Source organism: Populus euphratica, unplaced genomic scaffold, assembly GCF_000495115.2.
Source record: "Populus euphratica unplaced genomic scaffold, PopEup_1.0 scaffold99.1, whole genome shotgun sequence".
Lineage (NCBI taxonomy): Eukaryota > Viridiplantae > Streptophyta > Magnoliopsida > Malpighiales > Salicaceae > Populus > Populus euphratica.
The window spans coordinates 1,066,307-1,091,428 of record NW_011499902.1 but is presented as its reverse complement, the minus strand read 5'-3'; the positions used below and the strand labels follow the sequence as shown (position 1 = coordinate 1,091,428).

The window sequence follows — 25,122 nt, the reverse complement described above, 5'->3', positions numbered from 1 at the left end:
TTTGATCCTAAAATTGAATTTGGAACAACTAAAGGGACAAATTGTCTAATAATAAGGGACTAAAATAAAATTTTTAAATGAAATTCAAAGTCGTTATTTACTTTACTCGTTCTATTTCACTTTGTTCATCTGTCTTCAAATCCAATCCTTTCCTAAAAATAACAACTAAATGCTAATTTGAGCTAAAAAATGCTTAATTACGCAAAAATAAATGTTTAGGTGCCAAACTAATTTTGTTTTTAAATACTATTACAATTCATAATTATTTGTGAGAGGATGGACAATGAAAAATGCTATAGGGGTTTCCCCACAAAACTTGGTATAATAACCCAAAGTTTGAAATGCATTATTCTCACTTTTAATAATCATTTATGTAAAAATTTGGGTAATCTTTTTTTCACACGACTTTGTCCATCGATATTTATAGAACTTATAATCCTTTTTATATATTGATGTAATGTTTAACCTAGTTTATTTCTTTTTTCAATGAAATTTTAGTATAATTCTCTTTATATGAAAACTTTATTCATGTTTTTTACCTATATAACAATAATAATCAATGCATATTTTTATCATCACTCAGATAGCCTTAAGCATGCCCTTAATCCAAAATCATCCATTATCAGCATCACCAAATAAAGCATAAATTAATTACATATAATACTATTTTCATAAAAACCTTTAAATAATTTATCATGCATGAAACATGAAAAACAAGTTAACTAACAATTTATTGTTTTCCTAAATAACACTATGAAAGATCAAACTAAACTTGTGCTTCAATTAATGACAAAATAATAGCAAACTATACCTAATACAACTATATAAATCTATCTGATAATCTACTACAGCAACACCAAATGAAAAAGGATCTAAAATGTACATATATAAAATTAGTTATTTAGTAAAGTATTTGATATCAATGTTTACCTTATTTCCTTCTTATTAAAGTGAGAAATTATTTACTTTTTATAAAATTTTGGTAGATTTCCCCTACAATGAAGCTCTACTTGAAATCTCATCTCAATCTAAATTTACTTGCAAATAATAACATTAACCTTAGCATATTCTTTCATAAAATCCATACTCGATCATAAGTATATTACATATTAACCATGTAATTCTTGATTTGTTTTGGTATGTGTAGTTTTTATTCTATATTTTTCATATTTTTTAATTTGTTTTGGTGTTTATAACTCGAGCTTTAAAATATTCTTTCATCTTTATCATTATGACTAATTTTCTTTTATGCATGTATTAACCCTCATCGCATCATAATCTATTACTTTTCCCATTTAAAAGTGATTTCATATATAGTTCTTACTCGAAAGGGTAACATTTAATCTCAAAATCATAATATTTATTATCCTTATTTTTTAGTCTTATCACAAGAAGCAACTTTCCTCTCTTGATTTCTCAACATTAATTCCAAATTCTTTCCTTGGTATTCAACCTCTAGCCTTCACATACATGGCTAATAAAACCAACGTTGATATCAATTGATATCATTAACCTCCATATATATGCAATAATTATACTATTATAATTGATCTTATTAGTCTTCATTACATGGATGACTAATCAAATCAATACTGATATCTGATATCATTGGTCTTCACATGTATGGATGACTAATCAATGCCGATATCGGTTCAAACAATGTCATTAGTCTTAACTATATGAATGAATAATTAACTTGATATCAATATCAATTACACTGATATTATTAGTCTCCACACAAGTAGATGGCTAATCAAATTATTTTAACCGACTTTTCAATCCACTTCTATCCTCACTTTTCATTTCTTTCTTTATCTCATTGCATAGCTATTAAATTTCTAAACACAAAAGACACAATCAAGTTATTTAACTGAAAATAAATAGTTTAGATACCGAGTACTTACATGATGCTTCTATTGCATGAGCTCCGAGTTCTACTTCGAATATCCCTCCCAATATTTGACATCCAAGTCAATAACTAATTTATTCCAACCATGCGGCATCTAGTTATTCTCATTATTTTTCAAAATATCATTTTGATTTACCAAAGTTTTAATATTTCCCCTCTTACACCTCTAGCATTTTAATCTCACATCTTACAACTTATTTTACACGGATTTTCAACAATGTTATGTACAATTCAACGCCATATTTAACACATAATTTCCATAATGTTATTAGAAAATAATTCTCAATACAATTCATTTACATTAAATTAACACATTTTTTGCATAAAAACAATCTAAAGTGGAATCAAATCCAGCTAATTAATGTCACTTCAAGTACGATGAATCCAAACACATTCCATCATGTCTTAGAATTAGATTTGTCTATCTTATCCGTAACTATACTTTCTATTCATTTTACATAATCCAATCACAACATATTTTGTATCCCCTGTGCATATAACATCACGCGTCAAAAATGAAATATGATCGAAGGAAAATAAATTATTTTTTTATAATAAACTTTTTAAATAGCAAATAAGCATTTTGTTTGTTCATTCCATGCAGTGAACTCGCTAAATAAATTAAAGTTAAGCGGTCATGGACGCATGATAGCACTCTGCGATGGCGGCCGCTTTAACGACGGGTGAAAACAAGGCCATAAAGGCGACAGAACCATGGTTGTTTAGTGGAAGCCGAGCCAAAAAGCAACCATATTTTCAATACTACCGGTCAACAACATGTCCGACATTCAACCGTGAAACAGTGGATGGAACCTGTTTTTGATCGACGGATAGACACTCCAACGGTCAGCAATTGTCAAACATTGAAAGTGTTAAAATCTCGAGTAACGATAGCGAGTGGCTTCAATATCGTCCCCTTTGGTTAAGAGAGGGTTAAAAAAAAAAAAGCCAGCCATATATTTTAAGCCTGCGTTGCGAGTAAAAAGAAAAATTGAAAATAAAAGAAATAAAGCGTAAGAGCATTGATAACATGTTTTTTTAGCATATTAAAATTTGATGCAACTATAAATATTAAAATGATTTGTCAATGTTAACTAAAAATTAAGTTACAAAGTTGAAAAACAGACCCATATTAACATATTTTAGATTCCACCGAAACAAACTAAGATTTATATAACCCATGCTTTCTTATTAATATTTTTTATTCTAGAAAAAACAAAAAAAAATTATATGTAATACTTTTAATAAAATTAAAAGCAATCATAACACATGCATACTTAAAAAAAAATAATTTAGACAGTTCAAAAAAAGGATAAAAAGCTATCTCTCAATTTAAAACTCTTTTTAAATGAAGGGAAAAAATATAAAAGCATGAAAATTGAACAAAAAAAATATAATCTTATTCAAAAACCAACCAGAAATCAAATGATATTTTATTAAATACTATCCCAAAACATTCTTAATCAATTTATTCTAATGAATTTCAATTAAAATTGAAGCCTCATCATGTTGGGCATCCCGAAAACATATTTTTAATTAATCTAAATTTGAATTGAAAAAAATAAAAAGATAAATAGCTGGGTCTAAATAAGCCAGTACGCCTAGCTTTATATATATATATATAAAGATTAGGTATGTTGGAAAGACATAAAATACCATTGCATCACATCTCGCTAATGTCACAAATTTGTGTCTCACACACATAGCCTTTCAATTCTGCCCGCATTCACATCCAAAACACTATCTGTGATGATAAGAATATTAACAATCCTATCGCCAACTTGTTTTCGAACCAAGTTGTGACTAAAGTCTTTAACAAAATCATGCTTGTTAATTTTTCATAAAGTCAAAACATATTTTAATATATGTCTCACACATAAAGCCTCTCGGTTCTACCCTTATTCCCATCCAAAAAACTATCTACGATGACAAAGACATTGATAATCCTATCGCCAACTTGTTTTCGAACCAAGTTGTGACTAAAGTCTTTAATAGAGTCCTGCTTGTTTTTCATGAAGTCAAAACATACTTTAAATCCCAACCTAAAGCATTGAGATCAATCCTATTGATCTTGTCTGGCTAGAGACAAAGCTATAACATATTGTCATGTACTATCAAGCCTTTTCAGAGCCGTATGCAACTCTTATAAGCCATACACAAGCTCTCCTCATTCAATAGCAATCCCACATGCCAATTCGTCCACCTGTAAGTCTATTTTCATGAAGTTTAGACACTTTCTTAAGCATCCAAAGTTTCCATCATTTTCCTCGTAAACAACAGCATACAGAACCACTTTGAAAAATCATATGAATCCCCATAAAATTCACTCAACTCTCCAACTTGTTCCATAAACAACCTATAAATAAAATGAGATAACTCAGTTTAATGATCAATATAATCTTGAGTCAAAGTTCTGTCAACAGGTCCTAGCCCTTCCCATGTATACACATGGTCCTTGAATAACCTATTTTACATGGTCCTTCACATGTTACTATTGCAGCCAAGACACTTCATCACCCCATAAGATTTCATCAAAGTAAAGCACCCATATTAATTCAGCCGTTTTTACATGTTTTGTCCATCAAAAAATCGCAACATGATACCTAAAAAAGGCCAAGCATTCTATCTTTGTCACCTTCAATAACACTTAATATCAAGTTATCCAAGATAAATCCTACTACCTTCTCTCCAAGGCAATGTATAAAATCATCATCATCGATGATTTTGGCTCCTCAACTGAACCTACTAACTCGGTTACCAGATTTATCACCATGATTAATCTCGTGTCAAAGTCTAAAGTTTCCAATACCATACTACCACTATATTGCCTTCTCACAAAGAAAACACACCAAACCAAATGCATTAAGTCTAGTTCCTTAAAAAAAAATATTTGCATGACTTGGCTGCCAAATACTTCACGCCAGTCAGTTTCTATTGTCAAGGTGTCTTGAATTCCCAATGTCCTACTTCCATTCTACCTCCCCACTAAGGTAACACACCAAATCAAATCCTCATTTTTCAGTTTGGTGCCTCAACCAAATTCCCCATGAATCGATTGATAAATTCTTCATCCTGCATAGTCCATCATTAAGATACATTGAATTCCCAATAATTCCATCATTGTATGGCTCTGTCTTCTTTACCTCGTATTGTACATCGCCAAGGTTCACTTTGAAGACATCAATTCTGCTTTTATCCTAGTTAATCTAGCCAAGCAACATCTTTCTCAAATAGTATGGCCACATAATCAAGTCTTTTGACTCACATAATCAAGTCTCTTGACTCAGTTAGTGAATTTTGTTTCCATCAAGTCAAATAATCAATCATTAAGATGCATAAAATTATCAAATTTTACCTCCACCAACATTAAAAAAAAAATCCACACTCTAAATCTTCTTTAATCAGGTTGGCCATATGACTAAGTACTTGACTTAGTCATTATAAACAAAAAATGGAATCTATTTATGCAGTTTCCCTCAACACCATCCTTCATACTAATAATGTCAAGTTTTCCCCTCTTAGGACAATCCCTCATAAAGTAATTTACATAGAAGTAATAGTTTGAATTTGGCTATAAACCTTTACCTTCTGCTTTATTGTCTGACTATCCATCATCAACATCATACTAGGATTCAACCCTATTAAATTCTTATTTCTCGTCTCCCCCATTATAGGTTTAAATGAGAATTTCATAGCCTCATCAATGATATTTGTTCCTAAATTTTTTTACCATTAATAGTTACAATAACTGAATCAAAAACCCATTTTTGATATGATCCTTTTAAATCACTTGGTGTCACCTATTAAAAATTTAAACCACCAAACTTTGTAAGTCTTTGAACACCAATTTTGCTCAAAGAAACACTACAAATTTTTCTTAAAATAGGTTCAACAGAACTATCATTTGTCCTGACCTTGCGCCATGAAACTATCCGTTATTTCATCCCGAACACAAACCGCATTCTGATACCAATTGTTGTAGGGTCAATTTCTCGTTAAGATTTTCCAGCTAAAATAATGTCATACAACTACTTTCTTTTTCCTTAACATTTTCCAATAACATTATTTCTCTTCTCTCAGCATCCAAGGACTAAAATATAAAATAATAAAGTTTGAGATTGAAATGTGAAAACACTAAAACAATAGGGATCGAATAATGAGAGAACCAAAACTTTAGAGTAAAAAATAAAGTTTTTCATGCTAATATTTGAATTGGGTTTTTTTTTTATCTTTGTTAAATTTGATCATTTTAATCTCTTGTTTAACCACAAATAAAGTTTTTTTTTTATAAAATCAATTTGTAATTCATTACCAGAATATTTCTCGACACTTTGTATATGCTACAGAGAGAAAGTATGTAATTTTGTGTTTGGTATTGTTGTGTACAATGTATTTTCAAAAGTATTTTTCAATTGAAAATAATCAAAATATTTTTTTATTTTTTTATTTTTGATATCAATACTTCAAAATCATTAAAAAAAATACTTAAAAATATCAATTTAATGTCTTTTAAAATAAAAAACACTTTAAAAAAATATTCAACCATGTAAACAAATACCCTTTATGTTATACTTTGTACATGTTTTAAACAAGAACTCAACTTGCTAGTACTAGGAAAATCTCTTTTTTCAATATTTCGTGTTTAAGAGTTCTTTTAAAAGTGTTTTTTATTTGAAAATACATCAAAATAATATTTTTTTATTATTTTTTAAAAATTATTTTTGACATCAGCATATCAAAATGATTTAAAAACACCTAAAAATATTAATTTAAAACAAAAGAAATAAAAGAAATTAAATATTTTTAAAAGTACTTTTGAAACATAAAAATAAAAAAATGAAATATTCTTATAAATATCTTATTTGATAGGCCACGAAAAGATATATAGCCTCTCAAAACTCATAACATTTGAACAAAGCTTCTTCTTTCTCTCTCAAATATTTTCTACTTTGATAAGAGTCAAGGGATTATCAAGGCCAATGAATATACTCGAGGTCTGCCATGTTCCTCCCTTCTCCAACTCATTCAAGTCTACTCCCACAGAGTTCTCTCTTCCTCTCAATTTTTCTGATATTTTCAACCTCAAATTCCCTCCGGTTCAAAGCATTTTCTTCTATAAACTCGGAGAATCAACCACTACATTTTTTAAGACAGTAATCCTTCCCAAAATCAAACACTCACTTTCTATCACTCTCTTCCATTTCCTTCCTCTTGCTGGCTACCTTAGTTGGCCGCAAAATTCAGAAAAACCCATCATCATATACAATACTGCAAATGATGGTGTTTTGCTTACAGTGGCCGAGTCCAATGAAGACTTTGACCATCTCTACCAAGAGGTGCGCTATGCTTCTGAGTCACATCCGTATTTGGCACCTTTGTCCATATCTGATACTAAAGCATCCGTACTTTCTTTCCAAATCACTTTGTTTCCAAACAAAGGTTTTACCATCAGTTACACCCTTAACCATGCTGTTCTTGATGGTAGAAGCATATCTTTGTTTATGAATTCATGGGCTTACATATGCAGAAATCTAGATGAAAATGTGAAAATAAGCCCTAGTTCGTTACCAGAAGAACTAAATCCATCTTTTGACCGAACAGTCATTCCGGGTTCAGAAGGGCTTGAAATGAGATATTTAAACTACTGGCTAGGACCGAAACTGCCAGGTTCGGATGCCAACCCCAGAAGTTTGGAGCCAATACCATTTCCAGTTCCAGCTGATGTACTACGAGCGACGTTCGGATTTTCTCGTGAAGACATAAAGAAGATAGGTGAGAGGGTATCTAAATTAGAAAATGGAAATCAAACAAAGCCTTTCTCAACTTTTGTGCTTGCATATGCATATACATTGGTTTGCATGGTTAAAGCAAAAGGCCTGAAAAATAATAATAAGGTTAAATTTGGGTTGACAACAGATTGTAGACCCCGTTTAAACCCTCCATTATCTAGGAATTATATCGGTAACTGTGTTACTTCTTGTGATGCACTTGTTGAAGCGGAAAATCTCCTGAAAGAAACTGGGGTTGTTTACGCCGCGAAGAGGGTTAATGAGATGATCGAAGGGTTCGAAAATGGAGTTCTAGAGATAGCCAAGGAGAAGGTTCCATTAATGGATGTGGAACCAGGAGTTCGAATTATTCTAGTTGCAGGGACAAACCGATTTGGGAAGTATGGGGCAGATTTTGGGTGGGGCAAGCCTACGAATGTAGAGATTACAACCATAGACGTTGGTGAATCTCTTTCTATGATGGAAAGCAGAGATGAAAGTGGTGGAGTTGAAATCGGCTTAGTTTTGAAGAAAAATGAAATGGAGATATTTGATTCTCTGTTTGTTCATGGCCTTAAGGTGCTAAGAAGTAGCTTGTAATTTCATCAATTAGTTACACTAAACTAAATATATTTGAGGAGGTGATCGATAAATGTGTTGGCTCGGGTCTGATATCACCTGCGTGCCAGGGTGAAGACCTGTGTTAGTGGTATGTTTTTCTGTGCTTTTGTTGCTAAGTATTATTCTCTTGTACTAGATCTTATTATAAATAATCAGTCTCTTGTACTGAATCATATTATTGATAAATCACGTTAGTTGCCAAAAAAATCTATCTTTATCTATGTTTTTAATTTTTATTTGCATGAATGAAGATTTTCTGATATTACCTGCGTGCAATGTCCAGGACCTGTATTTGTGGTATATTTTTCTGTGTTCTTGTTGCTATAGTATTTGGAATGCTATCCTTATACGTATTGGATAGCATTCTCGTGTACTGAAACTTATTATTAATAATCATTCTCTTGTACTAAATCTTATTATTAATGAATCATGTTAGGTGCCAAAAAAAAAACTATATTTATTATTAATAATCATTAAACTACAAGGGCCTGTGGAAGAGGTGGGGCGGGGCAGCAACGAAGCTGTGTAGACAACCAAATCTATGCTATCTCCAACTACTATAAACTTTATTAACTTTTGGATCAAGGACTTAAGAGAAGCCTAACAAGTAATCCCAATAGCTTAAATTCATGTCAAAAATCACATATCACACCTGCAATTCTTTAAACCGTGCTATTTTTATAAATATATTTTTAATTTTTATATATTTTAAAAATGATTTTAAAATATTTATTTATTTAAAAATATATCAGTCATGTGATTCATTAATATAAAGAGTTTGTTTGATTCACGAGTAACGATGTTACCATTGCCAACAATTCATTTGTCGCTATCGCGAGTGCAGGTAAGATTGTCCAGTTTGGTGACTGTGAAAGCCATCCGAGAGAGAGTTAAAAAATAATGAAAATGTGAGGAGGTAAATCTCATGGGAGCCGTACATTTCAATGTATAGTGTGACGTGTTTCGTTGTGGATCGGTTATATTAAAATTCTTATGAATGTAAAAGAAAAAATATAAAAGTATTGTTTATTTCAATATATATATATATATATATATATAAAAGACTTGTTTACACATGTTTTCTAAAAAAATTTAATTATAAATTCAAAATGTTATGTGGCCATATATATTTAAAAGAAAAAAACATATTAATATTAAAGAATGACTAAGTTGTAAAGCTAAAAAATAAATGTATATTAAAATATTTCATCTAAGTGTTGCGGGGAGCCTTTTATTATTTTTATTTAATTACGAAGTAATAATATTTGTCATAAGAGAGTAATAGTTTAAGTCTCACTAATTTTCTAGTATAATTCATCATTTTTTTATTAATATTTCTAATTCTAGAAAAAAGATTTTATTTGTTATGTGTATTTCATTTAATAAAAAAAATATAAAGTGATCATAATAAATAGTCAAAAAAATTTGCAAAATAAAAATAAAAAAATCTCTCGCAAATTAAAACTTCTTTGTTTAATTAACTACACTATGATATCAATTATAGCATCCTCAAATTCAAAACTAGATTTAAATTGATTATTCGCAATTTATTTATAAACCATAGGAAATTTTTTTAATTTTTTTTGTTCATAATTTTAATGAGTAACATTATAAGTACATCTCATAAGTTTCTACTGAAATCCAACATTGTTTCTCCTATGTTTCAGACGTACCATGTTATTAACGCTTATACTCTTAATTATAATCATCAACTCTCACATTTAATTATTGATCCAACCATCATGTACCACATCAATTCAAGACCAACCATACTCTTCAAATTGCTTTATACACAAACACAAATTTAATCAACCATATGACATAAACATTTAAAATGATATAAAATATAAACAGCCATTAACCTATAATTCAGTCAATAATATGTAAGCTCAAAAATACATGTACATGCATCTAATTGGCATCTTACCTTAAATCCATAGTAATATATCTCTAAATATAATTTTAATTAACCATCCTTTAATTATTACAATACTCCTAATAAAATTATTTAATTTACATGTCTCACACCTTATTCTACTTTCATACTCATTCACAAAAATCTACAAACATATACTATTACAAATATATACTATTACATTAATTTATCATATCAAGTAGAAAGATCATGACCCTACGCCTTATTAATCCTATCTGATTTGTGACAAACTTGTAATTTAAAATATAAAAATTTAATTACTATTTTAACCATGAAGCTATTATTCATATATCATTTTCAATACTACATTTAACACAAACATTATAAATTCAATTTCTTAAACTATTATTCACAAATTTAACTCAATAACATTAATTTTAACATTTCAATAGCAATTCTAATAATCGATAACTTTTTTAATCATTATTATTATGGTTATCCTCTCACAAATACTAATAAATTTAATGATATATCTCATTGTTAATAATTCAGTAATCCCCTCATATATGCTAATAAATTTAATAATTTTTTTATTTGTCAATAATCTAGCAATCTCTTTATAGATGCTAATAAATTCAAAAAAAATTTGATTGTCAATGTTTAGACAATCCCCTTATAAATATCAATGAATCTGAAAATCCTTTCAAATTTCAATTGTTAATGACCTAGCAATCTCTTTACAAATACCAATAAATATAATAATTTTTCTGATTGTCAACATTTCACAATGTTATTTCTTTCTTTGATTTTTTATTTTTAACAATTAATACACATCTAATAAATAAAATATTTGAAATAAAAGTATGTAATAAATTCTATAATTCAAGTAAAGAACATCTACCTATGCCTTCCACAAGACTATACTCCTCCGGCTGCAGAAAATATTGCTCCTAGTATCTCTTCTTATACCAAAAATATAATTGTTATCGATATCTCATCAATTTTATTAGCTTCATATTTTTTTAATTTTCAATAACATATACTCATTTAATCCCATTACCAATGTTCTAATTAATCATTTATTCTTTGAATAAAATATTTGTATTTTCAATTTATTTTACATAACATTCTACTTCTAATTGATCTTACGTAACATGCATACTTTCAAATTCATTTTTTATTTATCAAGTTAACTTTTTCATTAACCTACTCTTTATCCTCATAAATTATATATTCCACACTTAGCAAACTTTGCTTTCAAAATTTTAATTTATGATAATTTCCTTATGTGGCCAGCCTTATAAAACTCATTTCATTTATATTTGAAATTAAAATTTTTAATTCTCACACTCACATCCATTTTGCACTCAAAAATCCAATTATTAATCATAATCACATATTATCTCCATAATCCTCCTCATTACAAATTTCAATGACACAAACATATATTTACAACTAAATAAAATTACTAAATACATTCCAATCCACTGTAAAATACATCAACACACATCAATTACACACAATTCATTAACATTCATTTGATTTCTTCATTCTCCATTTTTATTCAATTTTGGCCAGCCACTAACCCCTTCCAAAACATAAAATTTTTTTTGCTTCCGTTTTCCATTATTTTCCATCATTCATAATCTATACTATCCTTATTGCATCAAACCACAATAATTCCATACTCTGGGACTTCTTACCTAGCACTAAAACGAACTTCAAAAGCTAACCAATCAAAGTTTGTCCACTCCCTTGATCTTTTTCTTTCATGTTATGAACTGCTGCCTTGTTTCTCCCTCTCTTTTTTATCACTTAATTTCCTCTAATTCCTTGCTTGATGGGTTGGTTGATTCCTCGCACTTTCTAAATTTAGCCTAATTTTTTCCTTTGCTCTCTAATTGTTTTGATAATTTTGCTTTCTTTTTTTTTCTCTCTTTTTTTTTCTCCAGCTTATTCGGAAGCTTTAAAGAGGAGGAAGCTGTTTTTTAAATTTGTTTGTCTAATGACTATTTTACCTTCAAGGATTCCTTTATAAACGATATCCAATTGTTACCATTTTTTTTTTTGCACTCCCAAATACTAATTATCCTGAAATTTTACCCAGCTGTGAAATAATATCTTTTAAAGCTCATCACAAACTTTTAGCTTAATCTGATCATTAGATTAAAAATTATATCTAGTAGTATAAAATTATTTGATTGATGATTTTGCACAAGAAATTTAAATTTTTTATTTCATCCTTCTATATATTATATTAAATTTTTTCCCGTTAATTCTTAAGACCATTTTTTATTCCTAAATATTTTATTCTACTTTTTCACTCTTAAGCTAAATCACCATTATCAATTTTAACCAAGGTTTTTATGAATATATTATTGTTGGCGTTGTGTTATTCATTTATTTATTTCTATGTTTTTTCCTGTCATTCTTTATAACTCTTTTTTTTTTAATTCAAACATAAACATTTTATTCTAATTTTCCACATCTATCATCATCGCCATGAGTTACATATTCACTTTACTCGGGTAGAACAAGTTTTCCCTCATTTATAATATTTTTTTTTCCCAAGGGTTTGCATTCAGCCTAGCTTTTACATAAAGAAAAATCTCCAACTTCACTCCTATTAATGTCATCCAAATGTTAAACTAATCACTATTCATTTGAATGAAGCGATATAAATCTGGTCTTAATTGTTTAGTTAACACACAGGACAATCATTATTCTCTTTCTTTCTTGCCATTTTTTCCAGACTTCTGGTGATCCATCCATAGTTTGCTGCCTTTCTGCTTCTCCTCTTCTTTTTTCTTAGTGAGGTTGTGACTTTTAAATCGTAATTCCAAGTAAAAAGTTATATTCCAAAAATTTTCTTCTTTCTTTTCTCTTAAAACCCTACAAATTAATTATATCAATCTCACCACCATGTCTTTTTATCTCTTCCTTCTCCTTCTTTAACCATTGTTTTCTTCAACAAAAACCTAAGGTTTTTTTGTTCTAGAAATTGCTTGAAGTGAGAAAGACTATTGCCTATATCACACCTGATATTACGATGATTTCTAAAAATTTATTTTATGAAAAAAATAGATTTTTAGCATCTCATTTTTTTAGCATCTAGTATTATAGTCACTAGGAACCCTAACTGGTCAACATAAATTATATAATACAAGATTAATTATACAAAATAAAAAATATTAATTACATTTTAAACATCCTATCTAAGATAGGTTGCATTGCTGATTTTATCTTAGATTGCTACAAGTTTTTTGGATTATGCTACCAACGGTCTGCTTGTAATATTTTTTAATTTGGCGCTAGTAAATATTCAAATACAAAAACTTCCAACTCTAACATTGATAAATATTGCATAACAAAAAAAATGATATTGCTGACTGGTGAATAAACCAGTAAAATTTGAATTTTTGAATACAAAAACTTCCAACTCTAACATTGGTAAATATTGCATAACAAAAAAAAATGATATTGCTGACTCTAACATTGGTGAATAAACCAGTAAAATTTGAATTTAAAACAAAGTATACATATTTTTCTATTTTTTGTTATTATATATATATATATATATATATATATATATATAAAGTAAGGTATTTATTGCATGCTAAATTCGCATTTCATATATATAATTATATAGTGAAATCATAAAATATACAAGGGATCTACAAATAAAATAAAAAAGGTATATGAATTTTCTGGAATTTTTTAATATTAAAAAGGTTATCGTTTGAGTAAATATCAAAACAAAAAATATAAAATAAAAGGAATTATTTTGTCAAACATACTCGTAACCCAAAACAACTTCGATCAGCAGGACCTAAAGTCCAGGCCAATTTTTTTCTATTTTTTGTTATTGTGTCTAAGTCAGCCTGCATAAACTGGATTGGATCCGGCCTAATCACCCAGTGACCCGGCTGGGCTACAGCAAAAGGCTAATTAAAATTCTGAGTAACAGTATCACATCAGTTGAATTAAATTGTAAAGCCGGGGGGGAAGAACTCTTCTGGTAGCTGCTGGAGACGAAGACGAAGACGAAGTGAGAGTGATCGTCTCTGACTGATTGGGTGGTGCTACTATGATGAATGTAACAGTCTTCTCCTCTGTTCTTGCTCTTCTGCCTCTTCTTGCTTTTCTTTTTCTGTTGTTTAAGTTTTCTCTCAGGCTCCCTGTCCTCTCCTCTCTCTCTACTGGTTTCGGTCACGTATCTGTCTCTCCTTTTCTTTCCGTTCTGGTCATTTTTTATCGTTTTGTCTCTGTGTGGATTTTTTGTCCTTCTGTTTTCTGGTTCCCCCCTGTGTTTGCATCGTGTCCCCTGTTGTCTCTCTGTATCATGCCTTCGTCCCTTCCTCTAGCTTTTTCTTCTTCTGGTGTGTTTGGTGTTGAGCCTGTGCTCTGGTGAGAGGGGAAATTGGAATCCCCTTGCTGGAGTTCTGAAGGAAGGCCAGCAATCTCTCTGGCTTGTTTTCGCGTTTTTTTCTTTTTCTATCCTCCCTTGGTTTTTCCCCGGTTTTTCTTCCGGTCCCCCCCGGTCATGGCCTTTCTCTGGCTTTCATAAAGCCAGAGAATGACATGCGTTCATGCCTTTGTAACGGCAGGCATCGTGGGGCAGCTTGCAGGCGTCTGTTGATTTGCTGCCATTTCTCCTTCTAGTTGAACCGGTGTGAATGAAGAAGATGGTGAGTATAAAATTTTTTTTAAAAAAATAACAAAATAAATGAATAGACAAATAATTTGAGAATTGGGTATGCACAGCTAGATTGTCAAAAGCTTCCGATAGGTTAATAGTTTCTTCTAGATCTATTTATAGTATTCTAGTAAATGACTTTGAATTGCTGGCTTGTTATGAATGGGTTAAAGAAAGAAGATAAAAGATTAGATAAACTCTTATAAATATTAGGAATTTATTGCTATGATGGGATTTGTAGGTTCAAAGTCTTTTTATTGTTTTATGTTACTATTTACACTGTACATCTCATTTTGCGATTAAATGATGTATGCCCAGGAGAAAATAGTAATTATAAATTATTTATTTATTACATATAGTGTTGATTTTATTTGTTAAAATATATTATTTATTATTAAATAATTTTTTATTTTTAATATTTATTTATATTTACTTAATGAATCTATAGTAAAGATAAAGTTCTTGGAACAAAAATATTTTGCACAAAAAATTACAAATTTGTTATAATTATAATATTGATATTATATCAAAGTATTATTCATAAATATTTATGATTAATGTTATATTACGACTAAATATTAATTAAAGTTGTTGAGATCGGCATATATTATATTATTTTTTTTATAAAAAAAAAAAAGCATTTGCTCTCGCAAACTGTAGTACGAGGGATGCTTAAAACTAACATGTAAATATTTGTCGAATAAGATATATATTGAATTGACCCATAAGAAAATTCTATATACAAAGATAACTTACATCTATGGAAAGGCTCACGTGATAATTATGTAAGCGATCTTTAGACTTGAGATCACTAAATTATCTTATATAGAGAGTGTTATATTTTAATTATAATCATATATTATCCTAATCAAAGGTAACAAACAAACAAATATTGGATATAATATAAACTATATGAAGATATTTAAGTAATCAAGAAAGGATTCATCACCCTAAATAAATTAAAAAAATATTTAATCTATTCTCAAATAGTATTAATTGTGAAATCCTTGGGGTCAAGGTGAAATGAGATTTAAAAAGAGTTTCAAATCTTATTCAAAGAATCAATAACTATAGTCTTGAAAACTAAAATGATTTAACAAAGCAAACATATTTCATGTTATAATGTTTAAATTGGAATATTCTTAATGAAAGAATAATAATTATACTGAGAAATTAATCACTGAATGGTTAAGTCAAATCACTTATGACTTTTTTAATATTTGCGGATCATAAGAAATTGTAATTAATCTTTAAATATAAATCAATCAATTGTTGAATTGATAATAAATTAAATTGTTTTGTTTATTTAATCTTATTGTATTTAGGATTATGATTTATTTTTAGACCAACTTATTAGGAAACCTAATGGGTCACACACATAAGAATTATTGGTTACAAATTAAAATGGGATGATTAATCAAGTGTGATTTTATTGTAAATAAGTTTTAGAAATGGATATAATTAAAACAGAGAATTACAATTTTAAACCTAGAAACAATCAAGTAAGGACTTAATTGAATAAATTTATTAAATTAACCTAAAATATATATGATATTATTTAAGGGGCAAGTTGATATTTTGTTATTTATATGGTTTTTAGGTTTTTCTATAAATACAATATTATACATTTTATTTTGGTTTTTTTATAAATACAATATTATACATTTTATTTTCAATGTGAGTAGAGTATAGTATAAAAACACCTAAGACATAAAAAAAAAGAGTTAGCACTTGTATGCATAACAATCATCCTCTCCTAAAAAAGATTTAGAAAATTTTTCAATGGTGGTTCGTGTGAATTAATATTAGAGGATAGGTATTTTGACGGTTTGTGTTTTGTGACAATATATTAAAGGATGAATATTTTAACGGCTTGTGTTTTGCGACAATCTAACCTTGAAGAAAATACTCAAAGTTAAAAACAACACAACTCAACCTTGAAGAAAATATTCAAAGTAAAAAAAAAAGATTTGATTTTTAGATAATTTTTATATTTATTTAATAAAATCCTTGAAACTCCTAATAAAATTTAAATTTATTGTTATGTGTATGTATTTCATTAAACCCAACCAATAAAGCTATATGAAAGTGGCTCTATAAACATAGAAGAAGGTAGGTATTTATTTCTTTCAGATGTAGAAATGTGAAAGTTGCAAATGTCATGTTTGATTGAATGACCTTATGCATAGTTGAATTCTTCCTTTAAATATTTATATATTTCTTGCGACAAATGGCTCGGAAGGTGCTCTGTAAACATAGAAGAAGGTAAGTATATATTCAGGCAGGTTTATTTCTTTCAAATATAGAAATGTATAAGTTGTAAATGTCATATTTGATTGATTGGCCTTATGCATAGCTGAATACTTCCTTTTAATATTTATATTTTAAATAAATATAAGGTTCTTGTAATGAAAAAAATATTTATGTAATAAAAGTGTTTCTAGGTCTTAAATTAAGGGTAGAATAGTCAAAATTGTTAATTCAATTTTTTCTAGAATAGTCAAAATTGTTAATTCAATTTATTTTCATATATGTATTAAACAGTTTAATTGAATTTAATTCTATGATATAGTATATTATTTCAAAAATAAGAATTGTAATAAATTATCAATTAAATTCAAATCTACTTTGAAATTAAATTCAATTTAGTATGTGATTTGGTTCAAAAAAATATATAAGTAAAAACTTGCATGCAATAAGAAGCACACCAAGATATTCTATAAGTTTTAAAATCCATTTACAACTTATTTTTTTTCTATTCTATGCTTAATTAAATATTTTTTTATCTCAAAATTAGTTGATTTTATTTAAAAAAATGTATATGAATTTGGATCTCATTAAATTAGGAGTTACATGATAAATCATGTTTATCAACACCAAACCATTGAATTCCTTTATAGTGAAAAATATCTATGAATTTCAGAAAAATCCAAACGACCCATTAACTTGTAGATTTTAAATCTTTTATCATTGAAATTTAAATTAGAATTTATATTTTCTCCAAAATGGTGCTTTATTACCCCTTTCTTCCATTGTAGTTGTCGTAGGTCTTTATCTCCCCATAGAAAAATCCAAAGGGATATTTTGTTACACGACGTACCAAAAATTATTGGGTGATTGCTTGAAAGGCTTCTATCGTTTCTGTTCTTTGTGTGGACCTTAGAGTCAACCTCACCGCGTGAAAGACTAGGGCTGGGCTCATGATTGTATTTATCTTTCGGTGGCTCCTAAGGCCCTTTTTTTCTTAAAGAAACGTCTGGCTCCAATATATATATATATATATAGAAAAATAGATTATTACGATATATGTATGTATGTATGTATGTATGTATGTATTTATCAGTAAAGAAACTAGTTTATATTTTCATGGTTTAGCTAATTGATCTATAACTATGATATAATCTCAATGAAACGAGTTTGTTATTGTCTTGGAGAAGAAAACAGTATTATTTAAATCCTAATAAAAACCACCGTCGGATCATCGATGGTGTCAAACTAACAAAATATTCATACTTGATGCATCGTAAACTTTGTCTTCTTAATTTTAATTCTTTCAAGTAATCGTAGGAGGCACCTTGCAAAATCCATGTATTATTCAATTTTGGTTTATATAATTATTTCTAAGGAATCGATTGAGTTGTTTATTTTGGAATAATGGCAGGTATTACTCTATTCTTAATGTGCACGTAGATTACGCACTCTAGAAACAAAATTATTTTCTGCTTAAAATCTTTGGAAAATATACAAAGTGTTTAAAAGTTATTTTTTAAAGTAATTTTTACTCAAAAATATATTAAAATAATAAAAAATAATTTTTGACAATAACATATCAAAATGATCCAAAACTATTTAAAAAATTAAGCAAAAAAGTTTAATTTTTCAAAAAATACTATTTAAAACACAATCCCCAACAGCAGCAAAGTCTAAACTCCAAATTAACCAAATATTTTGTCTTGAAGTGTAGTTAAGCCAAATCTAAATGTTAGCTGATCGAACTTCATTTTTATCCAGCTATGATAGTTTGTCTAGCTACTTATGATCTTGTTTGATTGCGCCTTAATGTAAGCAATAATAATGTGCATTGAGACGAAAATCGTTGAAAGGAGAATGAAATTAAACCCTAAAAAGAACAAAGCAAGTGGTGAACAATCTTTCTCCACGATCAAATAGTTATGTGTGTAACATTATGGATCTTCCGAGGTAGAGGTCATATTTTCATTACATATTAATTAATATTTAGTTTCATTGTTGTATAAATCAATTTTAAAATATCTCAATTATTAAGAAAAAAATCGTCAGGACTAACACATGCGAATTATGCATGTAGTTCTGATGCATACAGCAAAATTTCAATGGATGATATGAGCATATCTAGTGCTCCGGCGATCGAAAAACATAGATCAAGCTTAATTGTTAGATTAAAAATGGATTCTTAACATCTTTCTTGAAACTTGGTATATCACCGATAACAATGGATCGAAACACGCTATAGATTGTCCTAATAATATCGAAAAGGTTAGATAAACTCTTACCAATACAAGTCTAGAAAAAAAATTCAGGTTTTATAGATTTGTTTTGAAGAGAAAAACCTTATTCTATAAGTTCTTTTTATGAAGAACCCAACATCACAAAATCATCGTAGGTTATCTAAAGAAAGAGTTCAACTTCATAGGCTCACCCCAGAAGAATAGCCTAACATCATAGGCTCTTTGTAGAAGAAGAGCACAACGACATAGACTTCTTTCAGACGACATCAGCTTATCAAGTATTAGTTACTAGCTAACGAGAGTTTCCACATCAAGTTACAAGATATCTTCACTAGAAATAATAAATTAAATTGTTATAACTAAATAATTAATCTATTATCTAACCACATAAATCTTATTACTAAGCAGCTTCAATTTTGAAACATCTTTATAAAACATTCTGTGACATGAGATATGCTAGCTTAAGTTGAATAAATTTGGTACAATATGAGGGTAGGGAATGATGATCTGTGAACTTGTTATTAAAAAAAAGGGTTATAAAATAACTTATAATAATCCTCTTGGTGAGTGTAATCCATGACAAAGCTGGCAAACGAGGTGTAAAGAGGTGCTTACCAACAATAAAATATTGATTAAATATAATAAAAATAATAATAATAATAATAATAAATTGTATCTAGGAGGTATGAGGAAAAGTGAAAGGCTTCCTGATCATGAAGAAAAATAAAATTAATAAAAGGCTACTTGAAATGGTGGCATCTATCCCTTCATGTGCACATACATGATTATGAGCTGAATATCTGGGTGGACTGACTTTAAGGGTAACCAACACCGACATGTACACTAACCTCTTGCTGTGGAAATAATTGTATATAATTAATCTCAAACATGAAGCAAAGCTGATTTCTTTTTTTTTTTTTTAGATTAATGTGGGACTAATCTCACGGGTCCTGAAGTTAACGACCATGTAAGCCTCCAGTAGCCATCATATAAGCAACCAAGGACTCGAACCTAAGATTATAGAGGGAGCAAACCTCTTGATCTTAAATCCTTACCACTTGATTTGAGGAGAGAAACGGGAAAACTCAAGGAAAGTGGGTGATTTCTATAATTGTATATAGTTATGGAAGACGTCAATTGATGTCTTCCATAACTATTTCTATTTCATTAATTTTTTTTATTTTTCGTGGAGTGCTACAGCAATCAATATAGTTCGTCAGCATTTATTTATTTATTTTTTAAATCAATTAGTTTATATATAGCTTGATTGAAACCTGTGTCCCTCCTTTCATTCTCAAGTTTGAAGCGTTTAATACAAACATAGATAATATTAGAAAAATTGGTTTTTTTTTTTTTTACGATAAGAATATCTTAAGTTAGCTTATACATGTCATCTAAAATTAAGTTTTTCTACACGATTTTAGAAAGCACATTTTTCATATCATTCTGGTGTATTTAAAAAAATTAATATATATTTCATTTTAAATACTACCGACACGATTTTAACTTCCGAATTAAAGAAAGGAAACAAAATTGTTTAATCTAGCCTTTTGGAGCTAGAACGAGAAAAATGGTATGCCTCTGTGAAAAGATATATGTGTAATGTCAAGAGCCACAGAAGAGAGTCTTTTTTTCATGGCTAGAGAATCAATCATAGATTATTTTCTTTCTATATCATGAACCATAAAAGTTTGAACCTTTTTTTTTCATTTATGAAAGTTAAATGCAATTTAGACCAACAATTTTGATATCAAGATCCTTCATATATATATATATATAAAGATATCCCAATTAATTAATTAAAATGATATCCGTGAATCAATTTCTCCCTGATATTTCTCCTTCGTGTGCTCCATTTTTTTGGTTAAATTCCTTCAACGTATGATCCTTTTGATTCCTCGATCTTCATGTGCTCAATTTTATTGATTGATCGATCTTCCTTTGATTTTTTTGATCTCTTGATTTGATCCGTTTCCAGAAACAAAGATTGCCTTGGTAAATATTCACGTATCAATACACAGCATAGACAGGAAGGAAAATTCTTGGATCACCTCCTCCCCATCAAGTATCTTAGGCTCTAGGTTATTTCCTTACTTTCTCCAACGCGTTATCAATTATATAATATAATGTCAACCTATGTACACAACTGTCCTTGGAATCTTCTATTATGCCCTCTTAGACTTTGGTTTGCCCTATATATATGTGTTAACCTCTCGTAAATCAACCACCTTTTTCACTCTTCCCTCTCAAAGACATTTTCCTCCTCCAAATCACCACCCATTTACTTCTTCAAGCTTAGTTCCTCTCGAGAGATTCACCCCGTTTGATAGTGCTCAAAAACTAGCTTTAAATTAGTATTTTGAGTTCTTGATTCTTGGGTCTCTGCCTTTCTGATCTTGTTTTGACTTTCTTGATGGGAAACTACGTTTCTTGCACACTATCAAACCCACAAGTGCTCAAAAACTCGTCAAAATCAACAAGAGTGATCCTCCCAACAGGAGAAATCAAGAAAATCCAGCAGCGCACAAAAGCAGCGGAGCTAATGCTGGAAGCACCGAACTTCTTCATCGCTAACACCAAGTCTCTGAAAATAGGCAGAAGGTTTTGTCCTCTAAATGCAGATGATGAGCTTGGAAAGGCCAACGTCTATGTCATGTTCCCAATGCATAAAAAGAACTCTGTAGTCACTGCTGGTGACATGGGTGCTTTATTTATCACTGCCAACTCGGTTATGAAAAGGGCTTTTAAAGGGAACATTAGGGTCTTGCCTGAATCTACGGTGGAGATTTCACAAAATATGGAAAGAAATGATGTTGATGCAGCGCCAAGGTTGAGTTTGGAGGGAATTGAAGAGGTTTCTTCTCCTTACTCTACCCATAGGATGTCAATGTCAAGGTCAAAGAAGCCATTGCTGGAGACCATAGAGGAAGAGCCAATTTGTTCAAAGTGAAGTGCAATTGGTTTTTTTTTTTTTTTTTGAGGCCAAAGGTTTTTAAATTTGGTGGATATGTAGGATTTGAGGGTGTGTGTGTTCTTTTTCCCGGAAAATAATGTATTGTCAAGATTTTAGGAAGGAAAGAATATATCTAATGTTCATTCAAAATATAGAAGAAGAAATTTAGATTATGGGTTTTAATAATTTGTTGATTTTTCTTTTTTCTTTTACTGTATATATTGTTATTTTTTAATTAATTATATGAGCAATCAATTTTAGTTACACAAGCTTAATTACAAGCAAGGCAGATCTGTTAAACATCTAATCTCTTTGATTAAAGATAAGCTTAAAGGTTGCTTTAAAAAAAAAATGAAGCTTCAAGCTAAAGCTGAGTGTGACATTAAAGTTTGGATTTTTTAAATTTAAAACTCATTTAAATTTAAAACAATTAAAAAAATATATTATTTAATTCTAAAAATAAAAATTAATATACTTGACTTAACCTGATTAATATATAACCCAAACCTTACACTAGTGTCATTGATTTAAAATGAAATTATATACTATATGTCATTATTCATATTCATATATATATATTAGGAAAATAACTTGAATAAATATCCTTAGAAAAATGCCGTTAATTCTAACTGGCTTTAAATGGAATAAACAAGAAGTTTGCTAATCACCTAAGCTTGATCACCGTGCCATATATAATATTTGATGATTTTATTTTCTATGTAACTTTTCTTTTTCCTTCCTTTTTCGGTAGCCTTTCTTAGCAGAATAAAAAAATTAATTTAGCTCTTGCTTTAAAATTCAGTTTGGCTTCTGAATTAATGTGTTCGGTAATTTATATTCATGTGCTGTAGAAAATTTTATGGTCTGGTCATGTTAATCAGTACTTTTAACATGCATGTGCTCCAAGAATTACATTATTGATTAAAAACAGAAAAAAAAACTTTTTATAAAATAAATATAATTAAAACATAAATTGAGTAAGGATAAAACAAACATAAAAATTACACCCAAAAATCTTAATAACATACATAATATTTAATATAATTATATTATAGATCACTTGTATATATTGGAAGTAAATCATTTATGCTATAGAGTATTTTTCTCGCATGTTCCTTAAGGTTAATTGATATAGTTGAAAGGTTTGATTTATTTCCATAAGTGAACGAGTAAATCTTAATTGATGATTGTAGGAATTAAATCATTTATTCCATTTATGTCAATTAATGGGTGGCATCCGTACTTAGGACCCATGTTAGATATCTTGACTTTACCTGTCATTTTCTTTTTTACATGTATTTGTCTCAATTATTAATTTATCCATGTGCTAATAATATATTTAATAGCACTTTTTGGTTCTAAGATTTGTTGAATTGGAGCCAATAATTAATTGCCATCCAATTGCATTATTACTTCAATATGGCATGGACAAACAATTTGCATATATGACTAGACTAAGTGTGTTTGGTAACTTGTATGAGTATTTTTCAAATATATTTTTTAATTAAAAAATAATATTTGTTTGGAATTTTTTATTTTTGATATTAATATGTCAAAAACATACAAAACACTTTAAAAAATATTAATTTTATATTTTTTAAATAAAAATCATTTGAAAAGCAAAAATTATTACAATAATATACATAATGTACCTTTAATTGTTTTCTTTGTTTATCTATATTGTCTTGTCTTAAACTTAGGCCCACATAATAACGAATTAAGAGTTTAATAGGGAGTGTGATTGCTGTTATTTTTTAAAATAATTATTTTAATATCAGCACATTAAAATGATTTGAAAATACTAAAAACATATTAATTTGAAGTAAATAAAAAATAAAACATTTTTAATTTTTTTCAAAAGTACTTTCAAAACACAAAAACAAAAATAAAAAATTAATATAATATAAATTTCATTATAAGCTATCCATAATATTTTAAAATGTAAGTAATTTAATAAAGGTAAAAACAAACCAAAGCATCCAATTATTAATAACAAAAACTAAAAAAGTATAAGGTTTAATGGTCATATTTTTAATGGATATAGAAAATAGAGCCTTTGATGTTTTTAATTCAATTAAAAAAATAGGTAGATAAAAATATGTAAATTTTAACTAATGTAGTTTAGATCATATACTTTGACTATATGATTTATCAAGGTGTATATACTAAATTAGATAAGATTTTTTAATTTTTAATTTTAAAAGATTTTAAAGTCCAAGGCAAAACTCAAAACTTTTTTGTTATATGAAATGTTAGTAAATCAATATCTAATAGGGTTTCCAAACCTTAACACAATTTTTTTTACTAAACAAAACCCTAAGGATTAATATAATAAAATTCATTTTTTTCCTCGAGTAGAGGGAGGAGCTCTATGCTCTGATGGTGTGCCTTTTAAAGAATGAGTCAGCGACTCATAAGCAATGACTTGGTTAAAGGAATCTATCAGAGCCGTAGTTATAATGAGTCTTCATAAGATAATTATCACTGTTTATAGACCCAAATCTAGATGATCTATCCATGACCAAGATGAAACTTGGGTGAAACTAAATGGAGATCCGAGTCAACTGATGTTGAAGAATTAATAAATGAGTTGTGGTTAGAGGTGAATTATCACTTGAATCCAAAGCTAGTTAGTTCTCCATAAAATGTGTTAAGTCACGCAGTTGCCTAGACATTTAAAGGTAAAGCACTTATGTATTAGTTCAAATAGGAATAATATGGAGTTTTGAGAAATCCAAACATTTTAAAGATAGATTGTAAACTCCAAATAAAAAAATTTAAAAAAAAAAGCAAAAAGAAAATGATCCAGATT

At 28.8% G+C, this 25,122-nt stretch overlaps 2 protein-coding genes across 2 annotated transcripts; both read left to right on the top strand.

Moving 5' to 3' along the window:
• Positions 1 to 6,888: 6,888 nt before the first annotated feature.
• LOC105133059 (phenolic glucoside malonyltransferase 1-like) lies at positions 6,889 to 8,277 on the top strand. Its single transcript, XM_011036871.1, has one exon. It carries the CDS (start codon positions 6,889 to 6,891, stop codon positions 8,275 to 8,277), a length of 1,389 nt encoding a protein of 462 aa, XP_011035173.1.
• Positions 8,278 to 21,334: 13,057 nt separating this feature from the next.
• On the top strand, positions 21,335 to 22,496 carry LOC105133044 (uncharacterized). The gene has a single exon (XM_011036843.1). It carries the CDS (start codon positions 21,771 to 21,773, stop codon positions 22,305 to 22,307), a length of 537 nt encoding a protein of 178 aa, XP_011035145.1. The 5' UTR covers positions 21,335 to 21,770; the 3' UTR covers positions 22,308 to 22,496.
• Positions 22,497 to 25,122: the final 2,626 nt, after the last annotated feature.